Raw genomic sequence first — 25028 nt, 5'->3', positions numbered from 1 at the left:
AAATGCATTCTGCCATGATTTAATGGTGTGGAGTGAAAACTTTATTGCAAATGTCCGGCGATTTGGGCGGGGTGGGGCCATAAGCACCCCAGCCTAGGTGACGGCCTCGAGTCCTTGGACTCGGGCGGCTTCCTCGGCGTGCCGGACGGCCCACAGTTGATCGGCGAGGTCGTGGCTGAGCAGGGCCGCCTCCCAACGCGCCCCTCGTTTCGAAACTGCCATTTCTATCCCGTTCGTCGGGGACTCCTGCTGCTGGCTGCCGGTGCATGCCCACTGCATGTGCTGCAGCGTCGCTCTGGCTCCGCACGCTTTACACTCGTCGGACGGATAAATGTCGGGGTAGCAGAGGTGAAGGATCGCTGGGTTAGGATATGTGTGCGGTGACAAAATTAAATAAAAAAGCATTGTTCTCTTCAAGATGACACAACAATCATGCAGAAGTACATTTGTAGAAAATGCAAGGTGATATCGCAGGTGGGAGTGAATATCTTTTTATTGTCTCTTTTTGTTACAGCAGAACGTTTTGGACTGCAAACAAATGTCCAGGCTCGCAAACGTCTGCGGTGTCATTCGGGTCATGAGCCTTCCAAGACAAGTTTGTAAAATAAGAAAAAAAAATATGTATAGTACAAAAGACTAAGCGATGATGACCTGAGAAAAGACCTTGTACAACTGCATGAATTAAACAACTTCAGGTGTTCGCCGTGGTTGATAGGTTGGTGAATTACCAGGCATGCGTTGCTTATCTACAAGAACAGTGGTTTCAAGAACCAGCTTTCTACACTCGCCATAAATCTCCGAATTCGTGCCTGCGAAGACGCTTTCACAATGGCCCGTTACTTTGTTATTGGTAAAAACAATGCAGAGCCTTGCAATCCACTCGCTCACTCTGGAAAATGTACACCGGCGCCAGTGAGCGATTGCAAATGCACCTAAAGGACACTAGACGCAAATATTAAGTCAAGCTATAGTGACACAATGCTCGAGACCATCTAAGGCGTCGATGTTATCGAGGAATAACAGAACAGCAATAACCGAGAAATTGAGGTAAATGCAGGACACGATCTGGAGCTCCCGGAACATTCAAGTACTATCCCGGTGACGTAGCGGCTTCTCATAATATTTCTGTCCCTGGTGCTGAACCACGCATAATAAAAAAAGATCCTTGCATTGCATTATATTACGGAAGAACATGCTACTTGTTCACTTCTATTCAATTCTTCGAAAAAAGAACTATTTGACGTTACCATTTACAACCATATGGCTGCAATAGCCACCGTAACAGCGCGGGTGGTCGAAAGGTTCAGTTTTCGCGTAGTGCTGCGCTGGTTTTACTGGATCATGTAACTCTCACAAACTGCTAGTAGCAGGGGACGAGGTCATCGCGGCGAGCGTCGAAGATCGTGTTTATAATTTGGCGCGCGCTTTCCCTTCCCTTTTCGCTCTGACGGCTGTCTAGGCTGGTTTCTTTAGCAGCGCATTTGCGTTTTGCGCAAGAAGCGGCAGCGCCAGCTGTCGGGCGCCGTTTTACGCGCCGACGGTAGTAAAGGGTGGCGATGGCTTATACAACGTCACGACTACCCGCTCGGGCGCGGGCGATTTGTATTGAGCTTAAAATATGCGAAAACTTCAGACGGGATTTTCTCTTAGACTAAGTCTTTTCTTGCCACGAAACGCTGCGAGGTTTATGGAATGACATTTTAACGGTCCAAATTGACCTAATATTTGCCTTTAGTGTCAGCTTAACACGATGATCAAGTTTCGAGCTCACGGACGCGAAGCGCGAACCTTCAAGACGGCAGAACCAATGTAAACACGGAACATTTATGAAAACTACTAGTTTCTTTGCAAATTGTTCGGATCAGCTCTAGTTTGGCCAGGTTTGTCTGCTTTGTGACCATGACAGTGGTTAATTGACGTTTTGTTACCGTTACGGGCCTGTCAAGAATTATTCGTCAGTGGTCAAGGTGGTTCTAATGAGACACTTGGTTGGCAAGAACATCTGTCATGTTCAAGTTCCGCTTTCACTTACCGGTGCAAATTTCCGCTTTCTCCAGTGAGTTGAGACAGTTATGAATCATTGCTGCGGTTCAGGATACAAGATGTGCCTAGGACGAACATGCCGTGCGCTATAAAACGAATTTGCACCCTTTAGGGCTTTTACATTGTCCTCAAACAATAATTGTCGTCTATACTGCGTCACCTTCTATAAGGCTGCGTGCCTGGTACTTTCAGGTGACGAACGACATGAACGCATCAGCGTTACATAGCGTTCTTAACATGAAAGCAGCGAAGCAGTGCGTTAAAGGAAATGCTCCTAAATATATGTGATGTTTATGCTTGGAATCCGAAACAAACTAAGCTTCAGAGCCGGCAAACTTTTTTTTTTCTGTGTTGCCACAAACAGAGAACATGCATGCCATTACATACACCGTGCATACCATTCGCAGAATTATTCGTATAAGCTCTGTAAATACGTCAAAAAGGTGAAAGAGTAAATTAGTGATGGCATCATCCGCGGGATACAACTGCCCCAGCGCGCTCCCATATGGGGACATGCGTCCGAGAAAAACATGTTTTCTTTCTTGTATAGGAAGCGCTTTATGCGTGCTGGTGTATGAAATCTCTAAGTAACCATATCCTTATTTTTAAATGTAGCTAGGATTAGACATATGTCAACCCATAAGAATGGTAGAGGTATTGGTCGGGACTGGAAGATTTCTGGAGGAGGCCTTCCTTCCTGCAGGAGACCTCGATAATCTAATCATGACGACGATGATTAGGTAACGTTGGCCGGACGCCGCTTGCAGGTTTGTCGTCGCACGACACTACAGCAGCCGATTAGTAGAAGGCACCGAGGCGCATCGTCAGCCAGATGGCAAAGCCGATGGCGGTGCTGGTCAGCAGGAGCGGCCGGCCTGCCGTGGCGGCGCTATCCCGGCATCCAAAGCTGCCCACATAGGCTGCCATCACGCCGCGGAAGTGCTGTCGTCCCGCCTTCGCACTCTCGGAGCACAGGTTATCGGTCGTGTCGTCGAAGCACCTGTCGGCTAGGCCAGACCATTGCCTGCGGAAGGGCCGGAAGTGTGATAGTTTAAGGGAGTATACTCGCGAGACGTTTCCTGCGTCTCATTTTTCTTTTCGTTAAATGAAAACCCCAGACCTCGAAAGAAAAAAAAATCTCAGCAAGCTTTTAACAACTAGTTTTAGTTTTGTTTTCCACAAGGTGGCTTTATCATGACGCAGAGAGTGGTCAGGTGACAGCAGAACATAGCGACGTTTTGGCCCGTCAAAAGCCGGTAGTCTTGAGAATAATTAACCGGTCGAGTGTGGAGCCTCCGCTCGCTCTTCGTCGAGGAGGTTGACGAGCTGACCGCTCTCACTTATCGATGTAATGAAACTTTCAGTTTTAAATGCGAAGCTTTTCTTGGCGAACATTTGCCACTTTGACAGTATCTAGCTTTCTATATAGCCGCCTATGTCATGGTGCTCTCATGGTTGTTTCGTTAACTTGGCATGTACCAAAGTTGGCATAGTATGAGAAGAGCGCATGAAGAAGATGAATGATCGGTCATGACATGAATACCATGAAGTGTGTCATGTACGTCATAAAACAGCCGCCTACCTCTTGGTGCTCTCATGGTCGTTTCTTTAATTTGGTATGTACCAAAATTGGCTTAGTATGACAAGAGAGTATGACGAACAGAAATAATAGGTCAAGACATGTGTATCATGTAGGTCTTGAAACAGCCGTCTACGTCTTGGTATGTACCGAAATTGGTATAGTATGACAAGAGTGTATGACGAACATCAATGATAGGTCATGAAACAGCCGCCTACGTTTTGCTGCTCACATGGTAGTTGCATTACCTTCGTGGGCTTCCCGTTCACTGCTTCGCATAGCATAGATTCCCACGGGGAGTGGGATCTGCTGGCTTTTTGTTGCGTCGCCTTAATCTCGGTCTGGGGCCCCTCTCCGCTGCCAGACAAGCTCCTGACTGCTGGGCCAATGCCACTAGGGATGCGTGAGCCCCTCTGCAATATCCTAGAGATATCTGTTCGATGCTATTCTAAATTTCTGTACGAAACGGTGATATATGTGTAGGTATAAGTTGAAGATGAAACACTGCACTCTTATGCCTACAGCGTCCTTGTCCCCTGCTTGTGCGGGGAACAAGGATCGCCGTGCGCACCTGCAGATCCTGGTCTTCTCCGGCGTGTACTGGTACGACGACGAGTCCCGGTACTCGCGGATGAGCGTGTCCTGGAGCAGGTTGGCGAAGCAGTCGCGGTACTTGCGCCGGTCCCAGCACTTGTACGCCTCCACCATGTCTGCGTGTGCCAAGGGACAACGGATACGCAAATTGACGTTAATGTGCCTTTGGACGAAGTAGTGTCTATATAATATACCCGTACATTCGCTATGTCTAGCGAGGTTTCTACAGTCGGTTGGCAGGGTGAATGTAGTTCTATATTTGATATGCTACAGCCTGTACTCGCAGTTGGAAACTGTGTAAGGATAACAGTGGTGAATTTGAGCATCCTGGCGTTAACAACGCAAAACGTAGACGGCACACGAGACGAAAAGACCACACCACAAGCGCTTGTGGTGTCGTCTTCTCGTCTCGTGTCCCGTCTACGTTTTGCGCTGTTAACACCACGGTGGAAGTCCAACAAGCCCAAGCTGCTTATTCTAGCGAAGTACCGAAGTCAAACAACAGTGTCTATTTTATCATATACATCTAATCGAGTCAATCCGCACCTTTTAAGACAGGATAGGCCAGTTGGCTTGACATGGTACGATATACCAGCGCAAAGACGTGGCAACAGAACAGACAAGGCAAAGAGTCGCCTTCCTTTGCTTTCACGCCTGTGCGCTGAAAAATAATACGAATTAGCGGGCGTCTCAAGGGCAACTGAAGGGCATCGATGACGACGGTATATTGAGAGCTAGGCTAACTCGTAGTGTCACGAGATGGCGCGCTAATATTTAGACATGGGCGAGATTCGTGTATACTGTAAAAAAAGAAAAAGAAATAGAAAAAAATTTGCAAGAGAAAGATTGAAATCCAACACTATTTGAAGTAGTTTCACTTTTTTAGGTTCAGTTACATTAATTTTCGAGTTTTTCTTAGGTAAACTTAAGGGCATCCTCAACTTTACAGCTCTGTGCAATGAAGAAACCGGTCACATTAAAAGTAGATAGGCAATGAAACATATGGTCGTCGAATGCGAGAGAAATCCATGATAGCTTGGAATTCAGCCCAACAGATGTACTTGATTAACTATATTTGTTGAGTAAATAACTGCCAAGGAGTGACACTAACGTCGAATATCTTCGAGTATTATGCAGCCAAAACGGTTCGATGATGTACTCAGCTTTGAGGATGGCAAGGAATACAACAGCCGAACTATTGCGTCGACTTAGCTGCGCTTAAAGGGACTGAGAAGTGGCCAGAGTGTGTTGCGAGAGCTTGATGGAAATCAAGTATCGATTATTTATAGTGATAGAATGCAGCACGCTGTTCATGATTTAACTAGAAATTACAAGTGGCGCAGTCTGGCGGTCCGGATGCAGGATGTCTTGGTCCGGATGCAGAATCTTGGTCCGGATGCAGGATATGTAATTACTCTACGTAGTATCTCGGCTGTTCTGAAGTACAGCATGCGGAGTGCTTAAAACTGCAGTTCGTATTGCAGACGCTTGAGCTTTATTCTGTGCGTGTTACGAAGAGAGTCCACGCTAACGAGCGGCACACCCGTCCCAAGGTGCATGGCGGAGCACGTGCTGTTGTACGCACTGGAGTTCGCGACTAAGTGTAACCAGAGCTGTGCGACCTCCCTGTGAGATACAAAATGCCATTGAATAGCTGCGCCGTAAATCGTTGCCAGCACAACAATATTAGTACGCGCTTGGCTACGGCAACACGCTGAACTGCGTATCACGTGTAAAAGCGTCATTTCGCTTTCAAGAACTTGGCCTGGCTGAAAAAGAGCACTCTTGACTGGTTAGCGACCATAGCAGTTGGACAAGAAACCAGAAAAAGAAAACGTAACTATAATCGTACAAATAATTTAACACTTCGGAAAAGACGAATCGCAGCAACATTGACTTGATGAAATAATACTTTCTCACTTCTCCTCTGCCTCCCACTAATGCAGGCGTATAATCGCTATCGTGCTCACCTATCACTGTTTTCAGCATGTATCCAGTGAACGACTACATCTTCAGTGCAGACAGAAAAACCCAAATAAAAAATGTTCCACGGCGTTTTCCGCGTTACCACTTCATGATTAGACACTCTAATCGGCAAGCTTTCTAGTGCAATGAAAGAATGGGTACCATGAAAAGTGGTTGTCAGTGCCTTTAATACTTTGTCACCCTGTCCAAGCACAGGTTATTTCGGCACATCCTATAAAATTCGTCAAAAGAAGCACTCGCGCGCAAAGTTCTTTTCGCGCATGTAATCGTTTGGAGTGTTAATGAGCGCTTGTGACACAATTTCTTTCTCGTTCATTGCAGTGTATGTGATACGGTCGTCCTTGCAAATCTCGACTCGGGACACAAAACGTTTCGCTATAGTTACAGTTAAAGGACAAATCTCTTACTTTGGCACGCCTATAGCTAATGAGTATTTGTAAATATATGTGCAAATATCCGTCTTTAACTTAAATATGCGTAGGGTGCCGATTGTTTCACGGAAAATAAAACATATTCGAGTGCCCGCTTTCCACCGAGCAAAATTTGTCTGCTGCGCTACAAACTTCGGACGCTCGATGACCACCTATTGTCACCGTAAGTCCGTCACAGGCCTGGGAGAAACAGCTTTCATTTCTGTAAAAGATTTCCATAATGTACGCACATATGTTCAAGACGTTAGGGGCAATTTTATGTACAGTTCTCTTTTTCGTTTCCGCGAGTATGTGGTAGCGTTCTTTTTAGGCAAGCTTTCTTTTTAGATAAGTGCAATGGCGCAAACTGGAACATGCTTCTAATTTCTCCGGTTGGGCCCTAGTTAAAGCTCTGGACCCTCTGCGGCACGACGCATCAAATGTTGCCAAGGCAGCGGGCATGCTTATGTGGGCAGACCGACCTTTGAGCGCGTCGCTGTCGCTGACTGTCCTCTGGAAGACCTCGTAGACGCCCTCGATGCGTTCCAGCTGCTCGCGCTCGGCGGCCGTACACCGACCCTGCTCTCCGGGCCGTATCTTGCACGGCGAAGACGAAGCCGGGTATTTCCTGCGTGCCAGTGCAGAGTTAATGTCACCATGCGCCAAAGGCTTTGTTTAAAGGGACACAAACACTTAATCGGTTTGCACTGATAAAACATTCTTTCAAAACTACATTACTGTTTATTTCTCGTAAGGAGATGATTAAAGAAGAGAGAGCAAACTCTAAACTTTCATTCTTTTGAATCTCGGGCCGTCAATCTGTCGCCTTTACCTCCGTGCAACGTCATGAATTTCAAAGTATTATCTCGTGTTTCGGCTGCTGAAGTGCGTCAAAATTTATGAGAACTTGTTCAGTTGAATCGTTGGCTCCTTAAGGAAGTAATGTAGTCCATTCTTGCCTATAAACGATTAACTAGGCCCGAGTACGTTACGGCTACCTGCACGGTGCAGGAACTGTAAAACGAAGTCGCCACCATGTTCGTAGTTTTCGCGTCACTGATAATTTGTCATGCCTGTTCTCACAGAGAGTGTTTTTTTTAGGTATTCTAGAAGAGTAGTTTACTGAGAGAGGCAAACCTATTTTTCTATTTCGTGTCTGGTTAAAATGGTGATGGCAAAGGAGTGCAGCCTGAACGCCTACCAGCAGCAAAGGAAATGCACTCCTAAAGAAGCGTGCACCCGTTGGGACATATCTTGTCCCACAAGAATAATCGTCATCTGCTTTGCTTGCGTTTTCTTTGTTTGACGCTGGGAGCCTGGCACTTCCAGGTCACGAACGCACGCGCCTTATCAGCGTGACATAGCATTCTCGACAGGAAAGTAGCGAGCGCAGATTTTTCAAGAAGGGAAAGCAAGCAGGGCAGATTACCATTATTGTTGTGGGACAATATGAGCCCCAAAGTGTGCAAACATATTTGAGAGTGAGGAGGTCCCATTAAAATGAATACACGCTCGATAAAGTGAACGCACGTCATCATCATCATCATCAGCATCATTATTATTATTATTATTATTATTATTATTATTATTATTATTATTATTATTATTATTATTATTATTATTATTATTATTATTATTACAATCGCTGACAACCTAACAACACAATGGCTACAAATGCACCGCTGACCAGCTCAGGGAAAATTGGTATGGATTCACCAGGCAAATATGGCCACTCATTTCCGTGACGTCACGGCGAAAGCGCACTTGAGCATTTTCACATCTCCGACACATCTAGCCTTGTGTTATGCTGAATATTTATCGCTTCCCTCTCATTTTGCTTCGAGGGCTCGTTAGGCAGTGTGGTCTGGCGCTGTGGAAAGATTCAGCCCAACGTGGCTATAGGATGAAGATGCGAAGCACAAACACGAAATATATTTACGTTTTGTTCGAGGCCCTAACCGCACATGGTACCTGTTTGTGTACTGGTTTACTAAACCGTTCTTGTAAATCATGAGACCTTATAAGGCTATAAAAATGTGAGCGACATGGTTGCACGTACAAACTGGTGGGTCCTTGGACTGGCAGGGTCGGTCAACCTTTGATTGAAAAGGTTCTCTTGGGACCTTGGCCGGACGCTTTTCGTCGACGTGATGTTCTAAAGACTATAGTCAAATCCCTGCACGAGAGTGGTCTAGATTTCGAAACCTCGAAGATTATTTGCACTTTGCGTGGTCACTCTGAGCACTCTTTTCGTCCTCGCCATACTGCCGTTTCCCCTTTCCCAATGCTGACTAGCTGGCCAGACGTCCATTTCTAACCCGCCTCTGAGCTTTTCCTTTGTTAATAAAGGTACCTCTCTGTATTTGTGCATACGAGAAGGGCGACGCATGCTCGTGTGAGCATTGACAACGTTGCACGCGCCGCCGGCCTTCACTCACCCGACGAACGTCCTAAGCGCGGAGTCGAGCTCGGGCCCGTACTTGGCAGCCAGCCTGTCCATGTCTGTCTCGATGGTGCTTAGCAGGCCGCCGTAGCAACGCAGCACCGGCACAGGGTCGCACTCCTGCTGCTGGCACAGGGCTGCGCGGGGAAGAACAACCAGTTTAAGAACGGGAGTATACGCACGCATGCGGGAACATGGGCAAGTCGTTAAGAACACAACTTCAAAACGACAGGGTGAAAAGAAATTTCTAATGAGTATCGTCATGAGTTCAATGAATGTCCACTGCAGGATGAATTCCTCTCCCGGCGATTTCCGTTTAGCACTGTCTTGCGCCAGCTGACCCCCGTTTCATGGCCGTATGTTTCCTAAGTTCACGACACCACCGAATTCCCGGTTTTCTAGTGCGCTTCATTTTTCGTGGCACCCATTCTCTAACACTAAAAGACCACCAGTTGTCAGCCCTACGCGTTACATGGGTTGCCTAGCTCCACTCTTTCCTCCTAATCTCAGATGTAGAATAATGCTTCCCGCGTTTGACTTATTGCCCGTTCCGCAGTCTCCCTGTTACTTGACCTAACGCTTAACATTTTGTCTTTCATTGCTGGATGCGCGGGCTTCCGCGAGTACAGCCTCACGACGAAGATGAACTCTGGTTAAGCCGAGGGACTACAATAGGACGGGGACGATGGAAACAAGGATGTGGCCCAATGACACAGTAAGGACGGCGACTTGACTATAGCGACGTCAGCGTAATCGAAAGTGAGGACACGCAGACAAACTAAACCCAATTCTGATTTCTTAACTGAGCTATAGAAAAAAAAAATACAGCAGCGAGAATATCGAGGTCCACTGGAAACAAGGTACTATTTCACAGTAATTGAGCTAACAGATCTGCGGTCAACCTACGGAGGAAACATTCCTGCTTAGAAGACTGCCAGCTATCTTGCAGTAATAACCTGCTTTACAGTATAGATCATAATTTATAAGTCGTGGTGTTTCTGCACAGCCATAATGCACGCAGAAGCTTAGCGCAGAAACCGCCCCTGTAGTTCCGTTTCAGTTGGATTTTTTTTTTATTTTGCTGTTCGAAGTAATTGTTTGTGGTATAGATGTTCGACCGCAAACGAGTATTTGAAAATTTCGAGTAATGAAACGTAAAATCGGATACGGATCGAGCAACAACGATATTCAAATCGTATTCAAAGTTTAGAATACATGCACATCTGAAGAGCAGTTAAACGCACTTAACCTACACAAAGAAATAATCGAAAATTTTAAGTGTTGAATGTAGAATCGTGTACGGATTGAGCAGCCACCTAATTCGATTCGTATTCAATATTTAGATTACACGCTCACGTTCTAAGACGCACGTAAGCTCACTTCACTACAAACTAACGTTTGTAGACTCATTTACAACGTCATAGTTAAGACCATCTTGAACAAACGACAAAACACTATACAGCTTCCGCCATCGCATAAGACCTCTTTTTTTTTCTGATGCTTTTGCGCTATTGTAGCGGCCTTCGTCTGGTGACACAATTTTTCCTTGGCGGTGTCTAAGGATGCCCCTCGGTCGCTTTAATGAGGGAGAGGCTACGTGTTGTTCTCTGGCCTTAGGTGTTGCCAAACACCGTGTCCGAGGGGTGGAAACACCTGCAAACATGTCGTGTTAAGGCGTTCGGCGAAATAAATGTTTTTCCGAGTCAGCCGTGTTTCGCAATGTGTAGCGAGAATAGAAAGACAGAAGTGAAACTCAACACTAACGTTTCACGAATTCGGCATTTCGGAAACGCCTACCCACGGAGCCAAAATATTTTTCTGGCTTTCATTAGACTTCGAACACTCAATCATTATATTCGGCATGCAGAGATCGCGTCCTTGGCCGTGTCCCGCAGTCTCACGAGCGCTTTGTCATCGGCGCGTGTATGCGCTGCAGGTGCATCTGACAGAAAACGAAAAAGAAAAACGAAAAAAAGCATAGATGCGTCGGCAGTAGAGAAAATATTGCGTTTGCGTGACCGCCGAGGAATACGCGTGGGTCCGGCCGTCATTTTCATCACGGCTCAACTCCACGGCGTCCTTCTCTTGTCCGCCTTACGCCGCAGGATCGCTTCTCCTTCGAGCAGGCATGACGCTGCCTATATCTTGCAATAAAAGGAGGAGAAAAAAGGAGCCGGCAGATCCCACGCCCCGTGGGAATTGATGTTATGCTAATCAGTGCGCGGGAAGCCTACCAAGTTTACAAAACGACCAGGAGAGCACGAAGGCGTAGTTGGCTGTTTCGTGACCTACATGGCGCGCATGTCATTATATTCGTGTCGTGACCGATCATTTATGTTCGCCATACACTGTTCTCATACAAGGTCAATTTTTTGTACACGCCAAGTTAACGAATAGATAGATAGATGATAGATAGATAGATAGATAGATAGATAGATAGATAGATAGATAGATAGATAGATAGATAGATAGATAGATAGATAGATAGATAGATAGATAGATAGATAGATAGATAGATAGATAGATAGATAGATAGATAGATAGATAGATAGATAGATAGATAGATACTGTCAAAGTAGAAAATGGTCGCCAAGAAATGCTTCCAGGTGACCAAGGTCCTTGGATCGTGGCCATATGCGTTGCTGCAGTTCCTGAAGTCCACAGGTCTCAAGGAGTGACTGCTCAGTATCGATGGCACCTCTCCTGTGTTCTCACTTATTCTCTTTTCCCCCTTTTCTTGCCCTAGCCTAGTTCCACTGCGCGCGGTAGTTAAGTCGGTAGTTGGGCTTGTTGACCACCTGCTCTCTCTCTTTTATTAAATGTTACTTTTTGTGCGGCCTCACAAAAAGCACTCGCGAGAGGCGCAAGACTGGTTACACTCATTTCCTCGCGTTTTACGAACGCTGCCTTTCTCGTTTACTCATTTGTTCCACTATGCTGCGTCCAAACGCTTCTCGTGTACAGCGCTGCCGCTAAAGTGTGCGACCTTCGTGTCGTTTACTTTCTGGTACTCCACGCGTCATCATTTGGAACAACGTTCACGAAGTCACACTTTCCTTTCTTTCTCTTCTTGTTATCGTTCTTCCTAAAAAAAAAAAAAAAAGCCCGGATGTAGCTTTCCACCGACACTTGGCGCAATTGCAGAACTGGCAGCTTGACCTTCAACCATTCTCAGCTTGCGCACATTGTTGAACCACCAGCAGAAACAAACACACACACAGACGCACACACACAACGAAAGAACACGAGAGAAAGTGCGACACGGCGTTTACGTAAACATCGCACAAGGCGGCTGGTAGCTCCGCGGGCTGCCATTGTTTTAACCCTGCCCTGGAGCCAGAACGAATGCTCCTCAAAAAATGAATAAGTAAATAAATAATAATGAAAAAAATAAAGTAAAATAGAAAACAAAATAGAAAAGACGCCACCGTTGTCGACGTTTGTTGCAACACAATCGCGGGCCCTTCCGCACCTTCCCCCCCCCCCCTTTTTTTTTTTTTGTCTGTTCATAGCGCGCCTCCAACCATCGAAGAGGCGGCGAGAGTGAGCCGTGTTGGTATTTCCTTTTCGGCTAATTTGCGAGAGCCCGCCGCCGCTTGTAAAGGCGCGCGTTTTTGTACAGGTTCCGAACGCGTGCGGAGAGCAACGCGAAAAGAAAACAAACTGGAAGCGCCGAGGGGAGGGGGAAGACCTTCGAAGTGGCCGCGCCTGATTCGCATGCTAATAGCTCGTTTTGCGGTCAGAGAAATGGGCGCGGCTTTCCGCACTCCCCCCCCCCCTCTCCCCTCTCGGCTGAACCAGCGACGACCACCTCCGGTTTAAAGGCGGGGCGATTGACGACCGCGGGCAAGCAGTTGCGACTTAAGCGCATTCTGGTGGAGGGCGGAAAAGGCTCGGCTGACGTGGTACGCGGCGCTACCGCGCGGAGATGAGAAACCCCGCAAACAACGCGCGAGCCGGACAACTACGGCGCAGGGAGTGACTCTCCTGTGCCAGTAACTACAGTGCGCGTTCGCATTCATAATCTGCCAAAGCGACGCCGGGGACCATCTGTACTGGAGAATGCGTGCTGCGATATGTTAAAAAAAAAAAAAAAACATTGCGCCCATACCTGCTTTCAGATTTCCAAGAAAAACGAACATTTTGCTACTACTACTACTACCACTACTACTGCTGCTAGTACTATTATTATCTTCTGCAAAACTACTACTGCTACTACTACTACTACTACTACTACTACTACTACTACTACTACTGTACTAGTGCTACACTACTACTGCTACTAGTAATAATATTAACTAGGGCAAAGCTACTGCTACTACTACTCTAATAATGCTACTGTACTACTGCTACTACTACTATACTAGAGCACCATAATTTATACTTTGTGCACAATTTTTCTGTGTGCTTTCTACTTAACTGTGTTTTGCTTTTATGCCGTCACCACAGACCGAGACGGTTTTGGTAGCGCTCGGCTGTGAGTGGTCGCTCGCATGTCGCCAATACAGGGCGATCTACAGGGTGCTTGAGCAAACACTCTAAAAAATGTTTAAAAATTGGCTGTGGCGCGTAACATAATTCTAGTCCATGATCTGGTCTACTCGAAGAGGTGGACATGACTTGCACAACAAATTGAAATGCATAATCGACAAATTAACAAAACATCACTAATGAAGCTTTTATCAAATTACCTAATGGCACATATTGCAATTTGCAAATTCTAGCTGGTAAGATTGTAAAGCATGTCGACTTCAAAAAAAAAAAAAAATATGGTGGAGATGACGGCATGTACGAGATATGCGCAGTCAAACTTGCGGAAAAAAATGCACTGTCGTTCCATTTACTTTCTTAACAAAACGTCGTTTTATGCATTGAAGCACAAAAGTAACTGAGACGTCAATGCATTTCTCCGGAAAGTTCAGGAATTTATATCTCGAAACTATGTGTCATCTCGACAATTTGTTCTAAGTGGATCCGCCTTGCGAACTCTCCGGCTAGAATATGTAAACTGCAGTATGTGTCATAAGGTAATTTGGTAAAATACTTGATGAGTAATTTTTGTTAATTAGTCAATTATGCATTTCAGTTGTTTTTTTTTGTTGCGTAAGTAATGTTTGCCTCTACGAGTATACCAGGTCATCGTCTAGAATTGTGCTATCGGCCGCAGGCAAGTTAAAAAAAATTGAAAGTTTGCTGAAACACCCGGTATATTGTGTTCCAGGTTACGCCAGAGTGACACTGCATTCCTCCGCTATATTTTGTTTTGTTTATGTTTAGATTTCCGACACATTCCTTTGTCGCTGGAGTTTATTTTTGATGATTACCATAGCCGACCCTCTGGTGGTCGATTTCCCCCTTTCTCATCAATTAACACATCACTGCTACTACTACTACTACTACTACTACTACTACTACTACTACTACTACTAGTAGTAGTACTACTAGTACTAATAATAACAATATAAATTATCAAGCTTTGCCCACGGCATGAACACATGTATGGATAAGTATATGAATATCCGGTTTTTGAAACAACGTGGTGGGGGATGCCACAGCTCGTCTTCTTTTTTAAAAAGTTCTGCGCTATTAGCAGCATTTAGGACTTTCGCTTAGTTAAAAAAAAATGATTGATACCGAAAGAGGTTTATTGACCTAAAATTTTTTCATGTTCCTTGCTTTCGCGGAAGTGTATGATCGAAGGAGGGCTGCGGAACTAGTTTGTCACCAGAAGTTTATTTATTTTTTCAGTATCATCTTAGATCTAACAGCAGGAACACTTTCGTATTCCTCCTATGTTGGCATAGAGGCACCGTGAGGCAGCCGTTCCCTGTGGACAAGAGGTGTTCCGAAAAAAAGAAAGAAAGAAAGGGAAAAAGAACACGCATTCAATGATCGGAGAAAGCTTATCTTTTGGCTGAAAGGGCTATAACGCTTTTAAACAATGCTTGTTCAAGTCGTTTTAACAACATCAAAACAAGGCTCAAGGCGATGCTCACGAGCTCGGTATGTAAGCTTGCAATTTTCGCCGCTTCAATAGCCAGTCTAATGAGTTCATCTCCGTCTATCGACAGTAATTCCGAGACAATGGCTCGCCACTTCGTGCTGCAATGCAGAGACTACCAGCCATCGCATCGTTTCTTTACACTGTTGCTATGTTCTCTAATTAAGTCAACCCTCCCGAGGAGGAGTTCGGTAGACTGCACAATCTCTGCAGTTAACAAGGCGCGTCCTGTGGTGGTTGCTATACAGCCGCCCCTCTTTGTCAGTGGCACGAGGGCTTGTTTTGATATGCTTATATAAATGGCACGGGGCGGGAAAGGTAACATAACATTGGCGCGCTCTGCTACCTTTTAAATGCGTAAGCATTATTGGGCGACTCACCCGGAAAACCTATCTGTCCGTCCGTAAAACGATGCACTCTATGAAGAAAAAACAGAAGACATTCAAGAAAATTGTTGGCAGTGGTGAGTTTTGAACCGACGAGCCTACGCTCCGAAGCCGAGTGTCTCACCCACAGGGCTGAACGCCCATGGTTGCAGAAGATGAATATAACTAAACCATACGAATGTGTTGTATCGGCGGTAGAAAACATAAGTCGAGGGAAAATAGTTTTTTTGAAGGCCTTGTGTTGAATGATTTGGTGATGGTGCAATGAAAGCAATATCTAGGACAATATGTACGGCCGACTTAGGGCCTTGTAGAAATAATAAAAATTCCGGTTTTGCCAAAATTTAACGCAAAACACGCCACGTGCTCGATGCGTTTTGCTGGTCGCGGGATGCGCCTTCTGGTGGGGCGTTCCTTCACCGACCGAAATGCCACCCATCTCTGAGGGCTCATGCGCTTCGCGTCGTGCAACATAAACATATAAACAGTTAATGAGTTGATATGAATGATAAGGGGTGATGAGAGGTTGTATGGGTCTCATCATGCTTGAAAATGGTTCGATGCGGATGGATAAGGTGGTAAAGAGTGATGACAGCTTATAATGGTCGGAGCCATTCTGATAAGGACCGATAATGACAGGATCAAGTCGAATAAGGTTGGTAAAGGTCGGATCATGTCCGATAAGGGCTTACAAGGATCGGATCTACTGCGATAAGATTGATAACGGCCGATAAGGCCAGATAAGGGTCCGATCAAATCCGATAAGGTTGACAACGACCGATAACGGCGTCTACTGGTGGGATCAAGAGATAGAGAGAGAGAATACAGAGAAAGGCAGGGAGGTTAACCAGAGGTAGTTCCGGTTGGCTACCCTGCCCGGGGGGAAAGGTTAAGGGGGATAAAAAGAGTAAGAGTGGAAGGGGAAGATAGAGAGAAAGCGACACGAGACCCTACAAAGCGCTTACACTATAGAGCGGTAGTCGGCGGCGTTCTTAATGTCTATTGTTAAGCCCCGTAGACCGCAGGAACCTTAATAACGCGAGTAAGGCCTTCAACGCGGATGTTCTTTCAGAGCACTGACCTAAAGCTTTCAGTTCTGATAGTGGACGATTGTCCAACTGGTCCAGTACTCTGCACATCACTTGTCCCTGGGCACTATATCGCGGGCAGAAACAGATAATGTGTGTGACCGTCTCTTCGCTGTTGCATGTGTCGCACGTGGGGCTGTCGGTCATTCCAATAAGGAAATCATATGAGTTCGTAAAGGCAACGCCTAGCCACAGACGGTACAGCATGGTCTGTTCACGTCGTGGTAACCCAGGCGGTAGGTGCATCCGTATGTCCGGAGACTACGAACGCAAACGACACATGGTGAAAACATTAGAGTCCCACAGGGGCAAAGTACAATCACGGGACATCAATCGCAGCCCAGCCGCAGCGTCTGTTCGCGAAAGCGGAAGGAAGACTCGTTGACCACTTTCATGCGCAGATCGGGTGGCTTCGTCGGCGTGGTCGTTCCCACTGATGTTACAATGTCCTGGAAGCCATTGAACGATTATGTTTGTGTCCCTTGTCGTGGCTGTGATATACGTGACGAATTTCTAAGGCTGGTTCTTAGTTGGATCTGTGGCGCATTGGGCTTTCTATGCACTGAAGGGCGGCCTTCGAGTCACTAAAGTCCATTGTTGCGGTGGTTCCTGCTTAATGAAATCAAGTGCAGCACGGAGTGCCGCGAGTTCTGCACCCGTTGATGTGGTCACACATGAAGTTTTTAATTTGATTTCTTCAGCTTTTGCGGGGATGAAGACTGCAGCAGCAGAGCTCTTGAGTTTCACCGAACCATCTGTGCAGACATGTTGGCGGAATCTGTGCACGTTGTGAATGTATTCCAAAGTTGCTTGTTTCAAAGAGTGCAAAGGCTTTGTTTCTGATGCTTGGAATTGTCAACTGCACCTGCGGCCGGTGCAGACACCACAACGGGTCGGATAATCGTGTAGCAGGCGTAAATTGTGATGGCATGTAGGACTGATGTCTTACAATAGTTTTGGCAAAAGTTGAATGTGGCTTTTTTGCTGGAAGGCAAGCAAGATGGTGGGAGGGAATCCGAGTCAGGTGTCGGATGTGTGCTCTCAGGACATCTGTATCGATGTAGACTGTCAAAGGAACGTCTCTGGCAATGGCCAATGACGCAATCAATGATGTATACTATAGTTTTTGGGAGACCGAGACAAGTTCTGAGTGGTTGTGCTTGCACACTCTGGAGTTTGCGGATATTTGTAATGCAAGTATTTCCTGGTGCAGGTAAGCTGTACCGCAGGAAGCCCAAAAACAGTGCTTTATACAGTTGCAACATTGATGGTACTGTTTCGTCCTAGGACTTCCCGCCGAGGAACGCCAGAAGGTCCACAATAGCGGCCAAACGCTTTGTCATGTACGAGACGTGAGGGCTTAAAGACAAGTCTCTATCAATGATGACGCCAAGAAATCGGTGCGTTCGTCTATATCGTATAGTTTGGTCATTAATCCGCAAAGCATACGGGGCCATCGCTTTGCGAGTAAAAGCAACGAGTGCACATTTCTCAGGCGTAATTTTTTTAGATTACCAGCAAGCTTATGTGAGCGAGGAGCAACAGCAAATCATTGATGATCAATTTGGTTCACATCTAGGAGCAGGAAAAAAATTTAATTCTCGGGTTTTGAGTGTCAAGACCACAACTGATTATGAGGCACGCCGTAGCCAAAATTAATTCGGAGTAAGCCGCCACGCCGTGCTTCATAATCAGCTGGTTCTGAGGCCACGGCCGCCGGGAACGGTGCGCGCGGAAGGGTTGCTGCGGCCGTGCCATTCGGACAAAGAGGGCGTAATTGCCGAAAGGAGCTTGGCCGCTCCTTTCGCCGCAACGTGGAGCGCACATCCATCCCCTCGATTCCCTTCCTATGGCTGCGCGCGAGACGATTCGCCCACGGCCTTTCTTCTGGAGTTCATGGGGTTTCTATATGAACAGTCCTGTTATTGGGATTCTTCCATCTGTCATATCACGTTCGAGAAAGAGGTTGCGCACATCTTTGACGATGTGACGTTGATCAGACGACAAAAACAACTGCATGTTTGAGTTGCATGGATGACTCACGTGACTGGCTTCCGTGATCCATTGCCAAAATGTGCTATTGCATTTCACCCCATTGAAATGTGGCCGCCGTGGTCGGATTCTAATCCCCCGACCTCGCACTTAGAAACGCAACGCCATAGTTTCCAAGCAACCGTGGCAGATGTTTGCAATATAACACGATGACTACTTATTAAGAAGGGACTGAGCCACAGACACTTTAACCTGAAGCGGACGCTTCGCCTCGGAGTGGCAAGTACGCTGATGAAGGAAGCTTTCCCTCATACAGTGCTTACATGCCTTCCTAAACGTATTGTTATTCAATCCTTCTTAAATCCAACAGTCCTTTTGAGCAGCTTGGAATGAGTAATTACTGTAAGGTTTTGGGGGCGCTCCTCACATATGTCAGAGTGGTGGCACCAGTGCACATATTTCAGAAGCCGAACAAGCAAGAGTGTAGTGGGCGAGGATGAAATGATGTGCATCGCAAAGAAATTGTTCTTGACAAGATAGCAGTCCGTTGACGTAAAATTATTCGTTGTCATGCGCGTGATAGCAGCGTAGAATGCACGAAGAAGGCGTACATGAAAATTATCAGCCTCGAAGATGGCACATGTCCACAATAGAGTGTGCAGAATGAACCAGGCGGTTGGTAGAAAACAAATAAGAAAGCCTTGACGACATGGATTCCAATAACCGCGACGTCCCTGCAATAACGTCACGTATCTTACACAGTAGCTCATCATGTTCGTGGCCATGAAGTGCCCAGCAAGGCAAATATACAAAAAGAATCACCGCCCAAGCACTCCGTATATATGGTTAACCAGCGAAGCTGAAATGTGCGGCGCCGGTGTTCATCACTGGGTTGATCCCGATGGTTCATTAAACGACGACTTTGTAGGCTGCTTAATCCTCGGTACGCAGTTCCTGCTTGCGCTCGACTGCACGAGTCTGTTCTTGTGCCCGGGCTGCAGTATCAGAACGCGTAGACGAGCTCGTTCCCGCTTTCGCTCGCGGCGTTGCTGATCAAAAGCTGCCTGCTCCTCAGGAGTACGTATGACGCGTGGCGTACCTATTTCGGAGTCGGAGAGAAACTGCTGCGCGTGTGCTCAGCTTCGATGGAGAGCAACGACGTCACTACTGGCGCAGCCTATGGCGCGCCTCTCTCTCTTCTTTTTCCCGCATGCACATGGACATGGGGTTGCGATGGAGGAGTTTTCGGCGTACAGGTGACAGACGGACGGACGGATGGACGAATCGGCTAGCCATACAACTTCGCTGTAAAAAGTCGCTCAAATCTGCTAGGTGGCACTTCAAAACGGCTATTGTGGCCTTAAAACCAAGAATCCCCAAACAAAGCAATTTGCTCACCTCCAGCGGCTTGAATAAATGCGGCTCGGTGCAGTTCACCACGCGCGAGCACTAGGCACCGCTCTTTTGCTTAGCGTCCGGAAAATATTAACACAAGTTACGCGCTCACCGTACGGGCAAAGGCGCCGTACGCGAGCTAAGTCCGAGACACAAAGGGGTTGGCGGATGAGAGGAAAGCGTGTACGTACCTTGTACTGTTCTCGGAAAGATGGGTCACACAAACTATTTAAGGAATGGTGGAGAGAAGCGTTATATTGAAAGACAATCTCACAGACCACGCTGCAGTAACGTCTGTCGGGTTGGTGCTTAGACGTTGCCCTACTCAATCATGGTAACGGGAAATATGATCGTTTTACTCAAGTTCTCGAAACTTATTAGACTTACCACAGCGCAACCCCACCATAGTAACACGTAACAGAAATAAAAATAAACATGATGCAGCAATATTGGCTGAATGAAATATATTCGTAAAATTGAATGTTGTGCCGCCTTGAACAAAAAAAACGCACAATGATGATGAAATTTATTCGCAGGAAAGACAGAGAGGTCGACCTTAGCTAGTGCGCTCTAGTCTGCTACTCTGTACTGGGGAAGAACGAAGGGGAGTGAAAGCACTTGGATGGGTGATGATGACAGGAGAATGAGTGAGTGCCTATGTATATTAGACAGTGGCCCTACTAGAGCCGCTCGTCTAGCTTGGTGTCCTGCAGAAACTTCAACAGCGCTTTAGTTGCTCGCATTGAAGTTTCAGTGTCAGGTCATGGACCGAAGATAGAGTCCTCCGACAGGGGTTGCCTGCCAACGCTGGCTAGGGAACAGCTGTGAACAAAATGTTCCATTAAGCTTGTGGGATTGAGGTATGCCCCGGCGTCATTGCACGGATATGCACCTGTTCTGTCGTCCTTACTAAAGCCAGTCCCTAAGCGTGTTCCCTTTCCGCTCTCGATGGTGGTCGGCCGTGGCGCTCCACTCGCGATAATTTGCGGTGGGGGCGCTCGCGTCTATTGGATAGCCGCTGTCGGCTGCTCACGACGGGAGCGCGACCGATCTCTCCGAAAGCAGTACAGGGTACGCGCACGCTTTCCTCTCATCCGCCGACCCCTTTCTGTCTCGGACTTCAGCTCGCGTACGGTGCCTTTGCCCGTACGGTGAGCGCGTAGCTTGTGTTGATATTTTCCGGACGCTAAGCAAAAGAGCGGCGGTACTACTACTACTACTACTACTCGCGCGTGGTGAACTGCGCCGAGCCGCATTTATCGGAGGCCCAAGCTGAAGGAGATTGCCCGAGCTCTCGCGAGTTGGCCCATTGGTTAGCGCGAGAGCAAGCCGCGTAGCCGCGGGGACTTTTCCCAGCGACGTGTCGCGGATACTTAGCTCTCCCAGCGACGTGCTGTAGGTGCCCCAGTCTGTATTTTTCGCCCTTGGTGTTGGAGCCCTGTGGTTTCCGCGAACCCCTGGACCGGGTGTTATTGCAGTGTTCGGTGCCGCCGGAGACAAACGGTTTCCGCCTAACTCAGAGAAATACTGTGCTGTCCTGCGTGCCTAGCGCTCAGTAGCCCCTTTGCGGCCTGAGCGCGCGCGCCATGGCACTCTAGGTGACGGGTGGCGCGGCCGTGTGGTTCGCCAAGCTCGAACCCGCGTAGGTCGGTACTTCTGCGAGACCCTAGGACGACCATAAGCTATAGACCCTTTTCACGGCGATCGCATAAGCGCTCCCATGTTTATGATGCGGTGAGGCGTCTATTGCTTTCCTCAGCTTCCCCCGCGTTTACAGAGGACGTGCGGCACGCCAGTGCTACTCTCCGAGCCTTTGTTTCGGCGGATATTTTAGACGGTGACTGGGTGATCGACACGAAGCTTTGACCAGAGCTTGAAAGGACATATGTAAGCGCTTTCAGAGCTCATTGCGCTTTGTCCAAACGGCGCGAGCAGAGTGTATACGGTGCTTGTGCTAAAAGCGGGTATAAATATGTATTCCAAGCTGTCCAAACAATGCGCTTATGAATTGAATTAGGATCAGTGTGTTTGCTCTTCGTTCTTTATTTAACTAACACGTTCAAGCAGTGGCTTGCCACGTTTCTGACTCAGTGATGTTTCCGGTGCGGTCACTATCTGAATACTTATTCTGTGCCTGTATAATCGATCGCGGGTGTGCTCAGTTGTGATACATTTGTTATTGCTGCTGACAAGGGCTTATACCGCTTGTACCGCTTGTACAAGCCCTTGTACAAGGGCTTGTACTTTGTAATAGCTTGTAGTAATGATGTATTATCGCTAGTCACTCGCTTACTCTGTGGACCGTCACGAAACGTTCTTTCGAACATTCGTATGCTCTCGGTCTAATCGCCGTCGCTCACACTTCGGTGAATTGATTCAAGTGTGCGTCCGTTCACTTATTCTTGATACGTTGGCAATAAGTTTGCGTGTGAGTTGAGGTATATGTGTGCAGATAATGATACGAGAAACTTTCTATGCCAGCAAGCGGTGCAACTCCCTTCGTCACTTTAATGAGCGGTCCTCGCTTGTGCCGACCTTCCGGCATTGAAGAATATTTTCCTTGGATATTAGCCGTATATAAAACACTGGCGGATGAGTGATTACGGGAAGTGACGTTGTCTACTGCCCGTAAGTAATAAAGGAGCGGACGGGGATTGCGCTTAGCTGTGGAATGGACTTCTCCACTATTTCTGACTGTTCGCATCTGTCGTCAGAATGTTCTTGCGAGCGTTGATACTGATCTCGTTGATTTGCCCAGGGGCCACACTTTCAAAATAATCGGTTAGAAATTGCTCGCTGAGGGAGTTCACGCTGTGTGACGTCCAGAGCAACACGTAATAAACTATGAAGGATAGCTGCTCACTCTGATTCCACGAAGCCTTTTCAGTCGACGTACGGCGCATGTTCTTCATACGGCTACCCATGGCTACGGTGTACTCGCTATCAGAGTCCATGACTTCCCACGTTGACTCCCATATCTCTTAGGCTAACGTTTCAGAATTCACACTAGGTATACACGACTGAAACCGTTAACATTGCATCATAGCTCCGGTCTGGTAGCATCAAAATATGACCCTATGTCATGGATCGGGTCTATTATCGCAGAAAAATTCAGTGGCGATTTAGCGGTAAATGCGAGAGAAATGCGTAAGCATTACGTCGCAACTCTTTGAGGTCCCGGATCCATGATTTAAACCGCATTCACCTCATTGCTAACTGTAGAGGAGCTCACTCGACGCACCTCCTACCTTTTCGAGAAGCAAAGTGCAACTGACGGTTGTCCGGAGCAGACCGCCGCCATTTTTTGTTTTTTTAGTTGTCCGACTATTTTCAGGTTTCAACGAAACTTTTATATGAGGTGGGAAAGTGCCTCTGTAGGAAGGAAGCAACCCTCGTTTTGCAAAACGTAGCACGGATTTCTCAGAAAAAATGCTACAAACGGACTCGTATTCGTCACGAGGCCTACTAAGTCGCTATAACTCAGAAATCCCGGCAAATTGCCCAGACTGCCCAGAACTTTATTGCTCACTCTCGCACATGCTATGGCAATGTACCGCCTTACCAAAGGGCCCTCTCTCCAGTGAGCCCGAATGGGAAGAAGCCCTCAAAAGCCCGGACCTCAAACTCCAACTCAAGGCCGTCCAGAGGGCCCAAGAACTGGCGGAGCGTCACCACGTTCCCGTCCCGACTTGGGCGTCGCCTACGGTTTCTGCCGGAGGAGTTCCCCGCGTGGGATCTCCAACGGATTGAAACTGCTCAGGACTTCAATAAAGTTCTTGACTGACCGATTTCACTAAAAGTGGAAAGCAGCGTTTGAACGACTTGCTGATTTTCGAATCCGAAGGCCTTCCACTCGAAAATTAACTCATTGTCAGTTTCCCCGGGAAGTAAAAAAAAAATGGAAAGCAAAAATGGATGTACGCGCTCGTGTGCTTGCTACCTCAACCTACCCTAGCAAGAAGGCGAATGTGGGAACCATGAAAGCTCAAGCTGAACTCATATGATGGCTAAAAAGAGGCAAGACACAATCTGAGTCACTCTTCTTTATTACAACAAAGAGAATGCGTTCAAAATTCAATATAAGTGATTTTTATTTTATTATTTGAAGGAGACAGATTGTAGGGATGACCATACATGGGTCTTAAAGTAGGGTCAATTTTCTCATTTAAAATAATGCAACATGTTTTTGCAGTACTGTGTTTACCACTCCTGGGTGGGTATTCTATAAAGTATTCATCATAATAGGCGATGATTATTGTTTTAAAACGTCTGTAAAATTTTCCAATTTCGACATTGTTTTGCATTTTATAAAGAAATAAATACGTGGTGTAGTTGCATGCTTCTTTTTTCGTTAGTTGGCGAAAAACCTCTTGAAAATTAGTCAGAAATATTTTCAGCTTCAGCACCTTAGCTGGAATGGCCCTCCTCCCCCCACCCAAATTAATGAACCCTGATTTGGGGAGAGAAGAAGATGAAGTGCCTTTCAGGCAGAACGCCGAGTCTTCCAGCTCTACTCATTTTGTGAATTTCTTGGACTCTGCCTTGAACAGCTGTTTCCTCCTTAACTGCGACGGAGATGGAGTCTCACGCGCGTCCACCGGACTCGGCAGTGCCCGCGACGGCTGCCTCCAGGAAGCGCAACGGCACCGAGAGCGACACTGACGGCGACGACACGATGCAGTACTATGTCAGCGGTGAAGATTCTTGTGACGACACCTTCGAGCTGGTGCGGAGTCGTAAAGCAAAGCGAAGATTTCTCAGCGCATCATCGAATTCGAGTGAGTCCACCGTGAGATCTTCGCGCAATACCGAGGAGCTCACCATCCTGTTCGCGCCAGTTCTCGCCACTGACAACCTGAGACGCCTCAACAGGCAAGCCGTGTCTTCACATCTAGAGGCGCTAGTTCCGAATGAAATCAAAGACATCAGAGTGAACACCCGTAAGAACGTCCTTGCGATTGACGTAGAACACGCAGCTGCGTTGGATTCTTTGCGCAATGTCACGGAACTTGACGGGATGAAAGTCCGCCCTCATATTCCGCTGGGCAAACAAGTCAGTACTGGCGTAATTTACGATGTTGACGAGACCATTGTCGACTCCGATCTGTCGA

The 25028-nt window shown here is 47.0% G+C and overlaps 1 protein-coding gene across 1 annotated transcript in view; it reads right to left on the bottom strand.

Annotated features, from left to right (window-relative positions):
* Positions 1–475: 475 nt before the first annotated feature.
* LOC126526160 (uncharacterized) overlaps positions 476–25028 on the bottom strand; it is a 66138-nt gene continuing 41585 nt past the window's right edge. The window contains exons 2-5 of the mRNA XM_050174108.3: positions 9051–9192; positions 7095–7240; positions 4194–4332; positions 476–3067 (exon numbers count right to left, since the gene is read on the bottom strand). Of these exons, the coding sequence (XP_050030065.1) occupies positions 2842–3067; positions 4194–4332; positions 7095–7240; positions 9051–9192 (653 nt within the window). The 3' untranslated portion in view covers positions 476–2841. The remainder of the gene's footprint in view (positions 3068–4193; positions 4333–7094; positions 7241–9050; positions 9193–25028) is intronic.

This window comes from Dermacentor andersoni, chromosome 8, assembly GCF_023375885.2.
Source record: "Dermacentor andersoni chromosome 8, qqDerAnde1_hic_scaffold, whole genome shotgun sequence".
Lineage (NCBI taxonomy): Eukaryota > Metazoa > Arthropoda > Arachnida > Ixodida > Ixodidae > Dermacentor > Dermacentor andersoni.
This window is presented reverse-complemented; position numbering and strand designations above follow the sequence as displayed.